General features: G+C 32.4%; 2 protein-coding genes across 4 annotated transcripts; one reads left to right on the top strand and one right to left on the bottom strand.

The window, feature by feature from the left end:
* Positions 1 to 610: 610 nt before the first annotated feature.
* On the bottom strand, positions 611 to 2,310 carry LOC110784435 (probable serine/threonine-protein kinase PBL3). 2 transcript variants are annotated; one of them, XM_056834889.1, is made up of 6 exons: positions 2,113 to 2,310; positions 1,743 to 2,008; positions 1,509 to 1,644; positions 1,301 to 1,443; positions 1,112 to 1,196; positions 611 to 991 (listed from the first exon to the last, which is right to left on the bottom strand). In XM_056834889.1, exons 1-6 carry the CDS (start codon positions 2,135 to 2,137, stop codon positions 693 to 695), a joined length of 954 nt encoding a protein of 317 aa, XP_056690867.1. In that variant the 5' UTR covers positions 2,138 to 2,310; the 3' UTR covers positions 611 to 692. The 2 variants fall into 2 exon arrangements, with proteins under 2 accessions (XP_056690867.1, XP_056690866.1); XM_056834888.1 differs by having other exon boundaries at positions 612 to 1,003; positions 2,113 to 2,309.
* A 7,056-nt stretch (positions 2,311 to 9,366) lies between these two features.
* LOC110784437 (probable serine/threonine-protein kinase PBL3) lies at positions 9,367 to 12,284 on the top strand. Of its 2 annotated transcripts, none has more exons than XM_021988893.2 (6): positions 9,367 to 9,562; positions 10,638 to 10,876; positions 10,947 to 11,082; positions 11,153 to 11,292; positions 11,400 to 11,499; positions 11,592 to 12,284. In XM_021988893.2, exons 1-6 carry the CDS (start codon positions 9,520 to 9,522, stop codon positions 11,909 to 11,911), a joined length of 978 nt encoding a protein of 325 aa, XP_021844585.1. In that variant the 5' UTR covers positions 9,367 to 9,519; the 3' UTR covers positions 11,912 to 12,284. The 2 variants fall into 2 exon arrangements, with proteins under 2 accessions (XP_021844585.1, XP_021844586.1); XM_021988894.2 differs by having other exon boundaries at positions 9,374 to 9,562; positions 11,604 to 12,284.
* Positions 12,285 to 14,344: the final 2,060 nt, after the last annotated feature.

Consider the following 14,344-nt stretch of genomic DNA (forward strand, 5'->3'; position numbering starts at 1 on the left):
ATAATAGAAGAATCTCAATGCACATTAATTAGTCGTTAAAACGCGTGCAAAATACCAAACGTAAAGAATAAAAAACACTGAGTGAGTAATATAAAAGTTAGAGAAAACGTTTTTAGAGAAGAGTGGGTAAAAATTAGGTTGGTGCACAATAAAATTTTTGTACACCTTGTGTATCCAAGACCTTTTGAAATTCTTATTTACATGGGGTGTACAATAAATATTGTACACCGAAGTTAAAGTTAACATAAAATGCTTAAAAGTTATCTTTATAGATGTAAAAGTTATCTATTTGTAAGTAATAAAAAATTTCATTTTAATAAAAAAAAGTTTCTTCAAAATCACTAATAATGTATAAAGTTAATCATTTAACCCTTTAAAATGTTTATCTATGAACCTTTTTTTAATAATATAAAAATTAGAGAAAATTAGGTAAAAGTTAGGCACAACGGGTCTCTTTAATGCTATTTCTTTTCATTTTACTTGCCAAAATTTTCTTATCTACTGAGGGAATCAACAATCAAGGTGTGGATGGAAGAGTGCCCATCCCTCTTGTCTTGTTGGACAAAGCCACTTATGAATGAAAAGCATATGCATTCTTCTCGTCAAAAAAAAAATTAGGTAAAAGTCATGTCGTGTGTATGCCAGATCTTTTGATAATATTAAGAGAATTATTCGGCTTTAAATGTATGATCTTACAGGAGAGTTAATGCTTTCTGGAGTTTTTCTAAGACCTCTGACATTTTAGGCCTAAAACTCGGGTTAAAATGAGTACACTGTAAAGCTAATGTAGCAATTGTGATAGCCGCATTTTCAGGATATTGGCGTTCCAATTTGGTATCCATAATTTGGATTAACTTTCTCCGAAATAACGTTACCCAGTTGAGCAGACGCTGATCACCAATCATCGATTTTGTAAGTGGTTTTCGTCCAGTTAGAAGTACAAGTAACAGAATTCCGTAGCTGTAGACATCGCTCATGGCTGAAACGCAACCTGGTGCAAAAACTGAAGAACCCAGTTTATTACTATTAGGCTGGCTATAACACAAATCAAAAGACAATATATATATATATATATAGACAATCTTACACCCGGGTGTAACAAAGAACCCACCTGTATCTGCATAACCCTGTGTTGCATAGCCTTGAATGTCATTGACTTGAGTTGAAACATAAGCCTGTAACTTGACATTAAAATCCTGCAAGTAGTACGTGGAGAGACATCAGTAAACTGTCAGTACATACACGCCCGAAAAGAGACTAGGATATAGCACGATATCTAGGTGTTGTCGTCTAAACATACATCATCTAGCAAGATATTTGATGCATCTAAATAACGGTATATCACTTGTGGTTCAACATCATGAAGAAAACAGAGTCCTTTAGCAGCACCTATAGCCACTTTCATCCTCGTCTCCCACGACAGTGGCTGAATTCCCTCATGATCTGCAATTAAATTTTCAGACATAAATACATTCATAAAACTAACAAGAATTGAGCTACTTAATTACCTCCGAACAAGTGGTTTTCTAGTCTTCCTTTGGCCAAATATTCGTACACCAGAAACCAATCTTGGCCATCAAGGCAGTATCCAAACAGTTTCACCAGATTAGGATGATGCAGTTGCCCAATATAGTTTAACTCTGACTGCATCAAATAAGCGTGCTGTAAGAAATTGAAACAGACCGGCTAGGAAGAGTGAATAATGACAAATAAACGTTTACAGAAAGAAGGCGAAACATTACCAACCAGTACTCCTTGTCACCATGGAAACCTTCAGGTTTAAGGTTCTTGAAAGCAACAACCATTCCTGTTTCAGGTGTTGAAGGAGAGAGAGTCTGCTCATCAATCCACCCCTTGAAAACTAAATCAGAACCGCCTTCTTCAGTGAGACTGTCGAAATATTGGATGGCAGTCTTAAGTTCATAGATGGAGAAGGCCTTCAAACCAGGACTAGACAGTATTTCTTCTTCAGGTCTTTCAGTAGGAAGACTTAGATTGCTCCTTGGTGCTGAGACAACACCGAAAATTCATCTAAATTGATATTATGAAAATATGTGTTGATAACAAGTAACAGAAATTGTACATTAAAAAAAAACAGAAATTAAGCCATACCAGAAGAACCTAAACAATTGCCCATCTGAGTTTTTCTTTAGTTTGACAATCAAATTAGGCTTGGACCACAGTAAGTAACAATGAAGTTTTTAGCGTTGTCCCTGATAGCTTCCGTGCATATGACAATCCTAAAAGAACTGGTAAGAAAGCTATGAATATTAAAGAGGAGTATTACTTGACAAGTTCTTACCAAAACAAAATGAATTTTAGATTAGAAATACAGATGATTAAATTATTATGAATACATTTTTTTATTGGTAAAATATTGACCGCATTGACGAATTAAGTGGGAAAACGAAGAAAAGGACGACCAACAGGGCCAACAACTCTATAGTACAAGTTGTCCAAAAACAAAAAAACTCTCTAATATGGACTACATGTTAGAGCTTGTTTTTTCACATATCAGATATGTGCGTAAACACAAATATCAACTAAAAGACAAATAGCTAAAAGACAAAAAAGGAAGTATCATTCATGTAAAAAAAAAAAGTACTATTTTTGTTTAAAAAAGTACCATTTAATTTCTTTTTTGTCCTTTTTCCTATTTTGTCTTTTGTTCTATATGTATTTGCCCATACATATCTGATATGCGCTTGTACTTCCTCGTACATGTTAAGAGAAAATGTAAGAGGGGCCAACAATAAATATAAAAATAACTTTGGATGTACGGGATGAAGTATTTCCGGATATTTGATATGTGCTTGCAAATGCATATCATAGCAAAAGACAAAATAGGAAAAAAGACAAAAAAGAACCATTTTATGGTACTTCATTTTTTATCTTTTAACTGATATAACATATCTGATATCCGAAAAAATGACCACGGATGTACAGTGTACGAGTGTACTGGTACACGTAATAATTTTCAACAACTCTTCTTCAATTGACAATTTAACATAGTCTTTCGGTTTTCCCTTAGCCACGAGTCTTTTTATATGATTCAATTTGATATGACACAACCCATATTATAATATCCATATTAACGATAGTAATTTTGACGTAAGAAAACTTCGTTTTATTCAATTTGATACATATGTAATACGAAATACTCCGTATTTGTTTTCATTTGTTACTGTAATTCACAAAATAAGTTTTGATAACTTGGGGACCACATCGCTAATTTTTAAATAAACTGGTTTATACTAAAATTATTATGGACCATGTCTAAAAAAAAATAATTAACAACTTGATTCTAATTTATTTTAGTGTGTATATTAAAATGGACAAATTGGTTTTTACCATCCAAAAAAATCAAAAAATTGTTTTTACCACCAAAAAAAACTTAAATCGTATTTTATCACTTTAAAATTTTAAAATTTGTTTTTACCACCTGGAGAATTAAAAAGTTGATGAAATTATTAATACAAAAGTAAAAAAGTGGGTTGAATATAATAAAATATGGATAAAGTAGGAGAGATGTATAAAAATGTGGATGAGTGGAAGAAAAAAAAAATGAATAAAGTAAGATAAAGTGAGTGGATTGTTGTAAATATTGTGGGATAAGAGAGGTAATATACGTAGTACTAAATTTTCATGTCCAAAAATAAATAAATAAAAAAATATAAAGAACATTATGGAACGGACTAAAACAAAAAATATAAAGATCAATTTGAAACGGAAATACTCAGTGTTATGGATCGGATAGGTCTATGCAGGAATAATCCAAATCACAGTGGAGTAGTAAAAGCCCATCCCATAAATTAAACAAGAATAATGACTAATTACTTAATTAGCTTTATCAAAGAAACCCTATTTGTTCTTTTTAGGGGAATGAAACCCTATTTGTTCTTTTTAGGGGAATGAAACCCTAACATGTTACCGTCGCTTCTACAAACTTCTCTAATTTTCTCTGTTGCTACCCACCAAGGTATTTAGTTTTCTTGTTCCAATATCTCACAAACCATCAATTAAAATTTAAACCGTGCTTAAATTTAAAGTTATGCATATAATTGTCTCATAAAATTTTGTTATGTTATAATCATGAAAATATTATTTTGAGGCAGTTTTTCTTCGATTTGGTGCTTTGTGGTGTTCTTGGTTGAGTAATCTAGCTATTTATCAGGATATGGAATTAATCGAATTACAAAGGGAACAATATTTTCTTTATTTTATATATTACACTTGTATTCAAAATTATACTTGTTTTGATCGATATTTTATGGATGCCGATAAACAATTTTTGATCAAATCCCATCCTGACACTACAAGAAATTGTATTATTAACGACGGGATTTCCTGTCGCGAACCCGTCATAAAAGGGGCCGTCGTTAATAGAAAATCCCGTCGTAAACCCGTTGTAAACCCGTCGTAAAAGACATTTGCGACGGTTATTCCCGTCATTGTTTGGTTGTTAGCCCGGTTTTTGCGACGGGATTTTTGACCCACAAATTTTTGTAGTGTGATGATTATACGTAGAACTACGCTTTTTTTGTTTTCCCTTTTCATTAACAGTTAAATTTATGCTATGTAGATGTCTCTTTCTCTACCAAAAAGGGGGGGAAAAGTAACCAACATCTTGAAGGAAAGGTTAGTTCTTTAATTTTGCTTGTATAATTCGATTTTAGGAAAATGCATATGCATAATTTTATGGATGATTTTATAATGTAACCACAATAATCTTTCTCTGATTGCATCTCTTTTGTTCCAGCTGTTCTAGTTCTTTTCCAAAAAAATTAAAGTTTTAAGATTTAAAACACTTTGAGTACAATTTTGTTGTTGCAAATAGTAATATATTTACTTTGTGATATTAATTTCTTTTATTATGTAGATTGCAAAGAGAAGGAAAGAGTTTACATGGAGTTTTATTGAAAAATATTGGAAAATGTTTACCAGATCATTTGATAATGGAGATATTGTCTTGGTTACCTGTGAGAAGTCTATTGCAATTCAAAGTTGTTAGTCATTTATGGTATGATATGATTAAGAGCCCTCATTTCATATCCATGCATTTAAAAAAGTACTCACGCTTACGCAACAATGATGAGTTTGTGGCAAAGAATTTGATACACCGCATGGACGGGTCGTGTAAGAATATATCTGCTTATGAAGAAAGCTTAGTTTCGGTTAAAGATTTTGGGAAAACTTTAACAGAACTTGAATGAATAAGCTTAATTAGTTGCAGTACTTAATCAGATTAGTTTCGTTTTTAAAATTCCATGATTCGATTAATAGCGCTTTGGCATAATAAATTGGATTGACAACTTGTTTTTGGTTTTTGTGGCTTTGTTTATTTTTGTTTTGATTACCTTTTTGAGTTCCTACTGACTTCTTGATCATTTTATTTGGCGAAATGCATTTTTTTTTTAATTTTTTTTTTTTTATAATGCCTCTGGTTCTAAATGATGTTAACAAGTTTCATTTGGTCCCTTTTTGAAATATGTTAATAAGTTTTCTTTATTTCATTTTGGGCATAACCTTTTGCTGTATTTCCATATAAACTCAAAGTATTTGCATTTTTTCACTATTTTCTCTTTTGCCTTATACATAGTACATCTCTTTCTTAAACATACTCACCAGTCACCATACCAACAAAAACCGAGGTATTATATTAAGAGTATTTGATTGTTTCCTTTTTATGGTGTAATGGGAATCTAACAATGTCATGTAACTTTTGTGTAAGATCGCCTTACCGGAAAGATCAATTTCATTGCTTAACTAATTGGTTTCAATTTTTAACTAATTTGTTTCAGTATATAACTAATTAGTTTCATTTTTTAACTAATTGGTTCTATTGCTTAACTAATTAGTTTTAGTGATTAACTAATTGATTACACTGCTTAACTTATATGACACCAAGGCATTATATAAAAGTTTGTAAACAATGTCAGACTTTTTTATTTTTAACTAATTAGTTTTAGTGATTAATTAATTGATTACACTGCTTAACTTATATGACACCAAGGCATTATATAAAAGTTTGTAAACAATGTCAGACTTTTTTATTTTTTAGGGAAACCATTCACCTACCAAAGGGAGTTAAGGAGATTATTATTTAGGGAAACCAATCACAATGTAGTTAATCGTTATCTACACGTACTACACTAGATACTTTACTGACCAAGAACGGACTTTCCGAAACGTCATCCGTCTTGGAGAGAATGTAGAAGTTAATATCAAAATATCTTCATGATACTATCTCTATCATGATTGACGTAATTATCTCAATGGTTAATAACTTGTGAGAATGATGGATAGCTCAGTTGGTTAGAGCTTATATTCCGGTTCCAGATGATCCTGTGATCGATTCTCATCCCCGCCCGTGTGGCTCATTTGCACCAAAAAATAGCTTGTGATTTGGTCAATCTTTGACATTAGTTATGTTAATTATTTAGGTAATGATTTGATTTCTATGTAAAATAATATCAATTGTTAGGATGTTATCTTTTTTTTTCCTTTATTAGTTGATCTTGTAAGGTGTATTTTAGGTAGCTTTGAACTCAATAAATAAAACATAACATTACTCATTCTCACAAACCATCTCCGTTGCCTTAAAAAAAAAATACTCCGTACTTTATATTGATATTCCTCTAGACCGAAAAAGAGAAGCCCATTATTATACCAAAAATAAACATAGTAAATATTTCCAATTTCACGTATTAGGGGGATTAAGTTTTGGAAAAGACCAGGCCATAAAATAAAATATTTCAAGAATAATAACTAAATTAAATAATTAATTTAGGCCAGAATTATTGATGATATAAAAATCACAAAAACCCTATTATTGTTTCCGTACGTCGCTTCTATTAACTTCTCTATTTCTCCATTGCTTCCCAGCAAGGTATTTTTTTTTCCTGGTTCCAATATCGCACAAACTATCTACTCATTACGATGTTAAATTATTAGTTTTGAAATTCTCGTTCTAATTGATACTTTCATTATGCTGTATAGATGTCTCTTTGTCTAGAACTGTATGGGGGCAAAGTAACCGACATCTTAAAGGAAAGGTATGTAATTCGATTTTTGGCAAATACATAATCTTGTATATATAAGGAATTTGTATCAACCAAACAATATTGTAAATGTGAGTTGTATTAATTTTGTTGTAATTTTATTTGTTATTATTATGTAGATTGCAAAAAAAAGCGACAGAAATTACGTGGAGTTTCCCTAAAAAAACATGGAGAATGTTTACCAGAACATTTGGTAATTGAGATATTGTCTTGGTTACCTGTAAAAAGTCTATTGCAATTCAAAGTTGTTAGTCATTTATGGTATGATATGATCAAGAGCCCTCATTTCATATCCATGCATTTAAACAACTACTTTCGCAACAACGATAATTGTCGTGGTTGTCTCATTGCTCAATGTTGGACAACTGCAGCAGAAGAACTTGATGTTTACGAGTTATTGATAGAAGGTGATGCATCACAATTAGGTTTTAGTCTTTTAGGTTGTGAAGATATAGAAACACCTATTTATAGTACGTACTTGTGTGGTCCTTGTGATGGGATCTACTATATGTGTGAAACATTTAAAACTAACAAACAACGTGGATTGTGGAACCCTTCACTCAGCGAGTTTAAACTTTAAAGTATTGCCTCCTTTGATTAAGAAGCCTAATCTTACACCTCATATGGCAATTGGTTCTTCGGAGGAGTTTTAATTTATGGATTTGGATATGATCGTTTTACTAAAGATTACAAGGTTATTGTCATCCATGGTTATCAAGATACAACGAGAAAAGGATCTAACCTAAAAAGGGTTGATTATTCTTTTTTAATTTTATCGGTTTTCATATACTCATTAAGGAATGATTCTTGGAGATATTGGGGAGATTTGGCTAAATCTTATTATTTGAAACGTAATACATTATACATGTTATGTTTTTGTTAACCATATATAGTTTCTACTGGCTAGGGGAGTCTAAAGCGTATAGTTTCTTTGATTTCGACGTGATCATCTCTTTTAACCTAGCTACCGATGCTTATCAAGAGATAAAATTACCCAATTTTGAGAAGTCGGCTCATCAAAGTCTTGCAATACATCATGACTCTCTTGCATATCTTCTTTTGTATTATAAGAAGAATTGTTTTGTGATGTGGACTTTAATTGAAGGGTTATGGACTAAGAAATACACCACAAATTTAATATCTAGTGTTTATAGACCACTTGGTCACTGGAAAGATGACAAGATCTTATTCTTTACATATGGTGCACTGATCTTATATGACCCCGAAACAGACAAATTATGGTATATTAGACATTTTATGCAAGGGTGGTGTGGTAATATCTCTACTTATAATGAAAGTTTAGTTTCCGTCGAAGATTTTGGGTACAATATGAAGAAATCTTCAAATATATCTTGAATAAGCTCAGTTGCAGACTACTTCATGAGACTACTTCGATTACTTCTTTTTTATTTAATGCACCAATTTCGTATGATTTTTACACTAGTTTTTGATGTTTGGTACTCACGTTTTATCTTCTTTACATTGATGCAAAAATCCATGGGGTATGGCCTTGTTTAGTTCTGGAGACAACTTGTAATCACTTTGTAGTTGTTTATGGCCTTGTTTAGTCATGTTAATTTTAATTAATGTTTTGATCACCTTTTTAAGTTCATTTCTAGAATCATTTCTAGACGGTTTGTCTATAACTTGTAAGAAGTATATGTTTAGATTATAATGTTAGTCTCTTTTCGTAACAACTTTTTGGTTGTCAATTCAACTCGAGAGTCCTTGTTTTATTTGTATTGAACTTGAAAATGACGGTCTTAGGACTATAAGACCGTATTTGTGGCGTTGTCGTGAGTTTGTTACTTTTTGCGAACGAGAAACGGTATAACAAAAAAAACTTGCTCAATGTTTTCTTAAACTATGTAATTTTAACTTGTTTTTATTAAAGTATAAATAAAAATAAAAATAAAAATAAAATAGATTACAACACTACAAGAATTTGTATCTTTAACGACAACCTAATTACGACGGGTCAAAAATCCCGTCGCAAAAGCCTTTTATGACGGGGCTAACAACCACACAATGACGGGAATAACCGTCGCAAAATGTCTTTTATGACGGTTTACCGACGGTATTTTCTATTAACGACGGCCCCCTTTTATGACGGGTTCACGACAGGAAATCCCATCGTTAATCAACGATTATTGGCCTTTCGCAACGGGATTTCCCGGCGTTAATAGTACAATTTCTTGTAGTGCAACACACTTTGATTGCAATTCAGAAATTCTTTTTGTTAAAATAAGACTCAAGAAATACCATTGGAGAGAGTTGGTAGTCCATTTTTGTCTTTTTCTTCGTTACGGTGGGTGAGACAGAAAAGATGTACCCCTTGGTATTTATAATTGTACTCTCTAATCTTGTTTAGATTCCTCTGTAATCTACTAATTTTCCTTTTGCTGCTGTTTGCTTGAATACTTGTGTTGAGGGAATATCAAATTCAAGAAAGACTCGGATGGGCAATTGTTTGGCCTCTTTTGGTTTTAGTTCCACTTCCGGTATGCCTTCAGCCTTCATTTTTGTTATTTATTGCTTTTTCATTTTTCAGAATTTGTGTTTTTTTGGGCCAAATAAAACATAAGCGCGTTACAAATTTGGGAAGAGGGAATTCGAACGTCTAACCTAAGTATACAATTATACATGTCCTTAAGGTTCAATCTATTCACTTATTTTTTCTGAACTTATATTATATGTAGTAATTGAAATTTATTTTAATTACGTAGTATAAATTATACTAACCTTTATCTTTTTGAGCTTATTTTATCTGAATTGTCTTAAGTTTCATTCTAATTGATTTTTTTTTTTGTCTGAAAAAACTTATTGAGTATGAAATAATTTTTTTTGTATTTGTATGTGAAAATGATTGAAAAAAGTTTTGTTTTCTGAACTTATCTTAACTCATTTGAAATTATCTTATCTTATCTGAACTTATTTTATCGGAAATAAATCAAAATAAGACAAAAATAACATACTCTCATCTTATTTCCCATAAATTAAGTGGAATTTAATTTTAACCATTAGGTCGAGACATCATTAGTTGATGGGTGATGATAAAGGTCGCAAGTTGCGACAACATTTAGTTATCGCAATCTTACGTGTCGCAGTTTAATTGGTACATATAGGCGACACGTAGGCTATGAGTCATAATAATATTTTACTATCAATACAATATTTTTACTATGAAAATATGTAAATAAGGTAGTCGATATAAATAAGGAAATAAATTAGAATATTAAGATTTTCCTAGTTTTTTTTGAAACATTTAAAGTAGGATATATAAATTAAATATTTTATTTTTCAATTTAAATAATGACACATAAGCATGTCATGTCATCATTGTGACACGGCTTAAAGGTCGCATGTTGCGACCTTTATCATTTTCATTAGTTGATTATATGTCTTGTTTATAAATTGGCGTGATGTTTAGTCATTTATTATCGATTAACAAAGAAGTAAACGAGTCTTTTTAGCGGGCCTACCAAAAAACGAAATTCCTTGAAAATTGTTAGTCGGGCCCTAAGCTAGAGAACGCATCAAGATCATTTAATTCACCATTATTTTGTGAAACAACAGTTGAACGCAACAATGAAAGTCGTCCTACTCCATGTTTGAAGTCATACTCCTTTGAAGACCTCAAAACTGCTACCAGAAAATTTCATCCTGACAACCTCATTGAAAAAGATGGCGATTATTTAGTTTTCAAGGGATGGATTGAAGAGCAGACTCTGTCTCCGTCAACACCTGAAACTGGAATGGGTGTTGCTGTCAAAATACTTGAACTTGAAGGTTTCCCAGACCACGACGAGTGGCTGGTACGTTTCTACTCGTTCACATTGTACTTGTGTTTCAGACTTGTTACTTCTAATGGCTTATTTGATGCAGACTAAATTAAACTATGTTGGCCAACTACATCATCCTAATCTGGTGAAACTAATTGGATATTGCCTTGATGGTAAACATCGGATTTTAGTATCCGAATTTTCGGGCAACGGAAGTTTAGAACATCGTTTGACCAGACGTAAGTAGCGCGCGTATTTCTGGTGATAGTATAACAAGTATGTGTAATTTATGCTTATATTTAACTTCAGGAGTGGGCACTCGGCCACTGTCGTGGGAGACGAGGATGAAAGTGGCTATAGGTGTTGCCAAAGGACTATCATTCCTTCATGGTGCTGAATCACAAGTCGTATATCGTTACTTAGATGCATCAAATATCTTACTAGATGATGTATGAGTATGACATTTTAAACTTAATTAATTGCAGGAATGTTAATTATATTGTGCAGCTTCTTGATAGAGTGATATCGATCTTCTCATAAACTTAATTAATTGCAGGAATTTAATGCAAAGCTATCAGCTTATTTGTCAACTCGGATCATGGACATTCAGGGTTACGCAACACAAGGTTATCCAGCAACAGAGTATGTTGATACAGGTGTGAGTCGTTGCATGTAATTATTTGTCTGTATTCATGGATAAGGTAAACCATTCATAGGTTAATATTGAGCATCGATCTTTATTCTTTAGTTGTTGCACCAGGTTGCGTTTCAGAAAAGAGCGATGTTTATTGTTTTGGTGTCCTATTACGTGCACTGTCAACTGGACAACCTGCAGTTACACAATCAATGATTGATGAGCAGAACCGATTGGACTGTGTCATGTGTTTTCAGAAGTCAGTCCAAATTATGGATACCAACATGGAGAAAGATGACTATCCCCGAAAAGCTGTTGTTGCAGTTGCTGCACTTGCTTCACAGTGTACTTATCTTAATCCAAGCTTAAGGCCTAAAATGTCAGAGGTCTTGCAGAAGCTACAGAAAGTTGTAAGCCCTCCAAAATGCATATAGCTACAAGTTTCCCAAGCAGGTTACATGGATTTCTCCAACAGAAATTTGATCCCCTCGTTATCATCTCAATGACCAGTGGCGGACCCAGGATCCCGAGTCAGGAGTGACACAAAAGCTATACGAATAATTGTTCTTCCGTATAAAAAAAATATATATATAATAAATTTTTGTATAAAATAAAACAAGTGGGTAACTCACGGATTTTTTTTTTATGGTGTTAAATTCGTATAGTTGATTCTAGACATCACAAAGTTCAAATTGATTGAGAACCTTTTTGTAAATAATGTATTACTAAAAATGAAACTTTTTCAAAAATAATGTAAAAATATGAAGTAACTATTGTGATAGAATATCACGTAGTAGTTAAAGGAAAGTATTTATTCTTATCGAAGTGGATTTTTTGAAGAAAAGAAATATAGTCCAAAAAATATAGTTGCTAATCCGTAGTATATAAAAAGACAATATAATAATTTTTTGTATAAAACTAAAAAATCGGGTACACTTACATTGTTTTATGATGTTAAATTCGTATAGTTGATTCTAGATAACACAAAGTTCAAATTGATTGAGAACTTTTTTGTTTTTTTTGTAAATGTATCACTAAAAACCTATAAAATTATGTAAAAAAATGAAGATGGTTAATGTGATAGAATACTCCGTAGTAGGTAAAGGAAATTATTTCTTGTTATTGAAGTGGACTTTTGTAGAAGAAAAAAAAATAGAGCCTAATTAAAGAGGTGAAAGAAAGAAAAAGTGCTTCAATGTAAAAAAAAATTACGGGAAAAATATGCAAAAATGACCAAACATGGTATCGAACCCAAAACGTAGGGGCACTGAAGTATAAGTCAACATTCTTTGCTGACCACTTTGACAAATTGCGGTATTGATCTTTGTTAGGAAAATTTAATATATATACGGCATTCAAGGTTGTCACATATCAAAATTTCAGTTTTTTTTCCTCTCTCTCGGGGGTGGCACGTGCCCCCGCCCCTTAGCTGGGTCCGCCAATGTCAATGACAATCTCCTCGTGCTCTTTAAACAAACAAGTTCCAGTTCAATGTTTGTTAATTCTGTACTTTATAGTTTATACTTTATACTACTGTTTATGCATTTGGGGTTTTCCTCTGTGTCTGTTTTGCTATTACGGAGTATTGTTATTTTGATTTTCATACATCGAATGCGAATATGCGGTGCTAGTTTCCCATTTCAACTTTTTAGATTTTTGTAAGGAGTAATAAAGTTCTCTACAATTTGCGCTCTCTGGTGACTGCATTCGGCTTGTATGTGCTTCTAGGACTAGCTAAAGAAACTACCTTTACTCCTTAGATGGATGTAACTAGAACCAAAAAAAAATCTGGTTGGCCTAACAGCTCGATGGAGACACCGTTTTAGGCACAACTATTGGCAAGGTTACATGAATACAGGCATACAGATAAATAAGCCACAAGGCGTAATATGAATTACAAATGGCCAAATGGGGGCGGGAAAATTCGATCCTTAGATATATCGTATGCAGGCCCTCAATACCACTAGGCTTTAAGATCACCAAATCTCATGTAAGTTTCTTCTTTAAGATCGCCAAATCTCACATCAATTGGAGGGCAAATATGTAACATTCCACGCCGCTACAGCTTTCGGGCACTCACGAGTCACGAATGGTATGGGTCCAAATTTTCACGTTATCCCGATCCTTTTGGTATGCATAGATGGTTTTTCTCATAGGACTAGGATAAAGGTTGTAAGTTGCCATGATATTTATTGTCGCAATCTTATTTGTCGGAATTTAATTGGTAAATATAGGTGTCACGTAGGCTACGTCATCAATTTATTTTTACTATCAATGCAATATGGTAATCGATACAAGGAACGAAACAAATATTTATTATATTTATACTAAATATATATTTCCTTTAATCTTGTGAAAAAATAAAAACTATAATCTAATAATATATTTTGGTCTAATTTTAAAAATACATCAATTTAATTTAAAAAATACTCCCCACTTATTTACTTATTAAAATATCTACACAACCTCACTTGCTTTATTATTTTATTTTATTTTATTCAATTCTTCATCATAATACTCGTGCCCGACCAAGTGTATCTTTTCAATAAATACGGATGGAGTACATCAATTTAATTTAAAAAAATACATCATATTCTGCATTTACAATACTAACAACGTAGATAATACGGAGTAAACCATCAGCTTCTAAGTAATGATGAAAGTATAATATTGAGGATACTAGTTCATTCCTTAGGCTATTATGAATGTCCGAGGAAGATCTGAAAAGGGTAACTATGGGCAAAGTTTAATTTGCAAACCCCACCATGTGCTAACCTAAATGCTCCTACCAACTAGAGGAGTTTAAGTTTAAGTCGTTTGGCAGACAGATTAGCAACACAGTATAAGAGAAAAAAGGGCACCCACCA

The sequence above is a fragment of the Spinacia oleracea genome, chromosome 1 (genome assembly GCF_020520425.1).
Source record: "Spinacia oleracea cultivar Varoflay chromosome 1, BTI_SOV_V1, whole genome shotgun sequence".
In the NCBI taxonomy this organism is placed as follows: domain Eukaryota; kingdom Viridiplantae; phylum Streptophyta; class Magnoliopsida; order Caryophyllales; family Amaranthaceae; genus Spinacia; species Spinacia oleracea.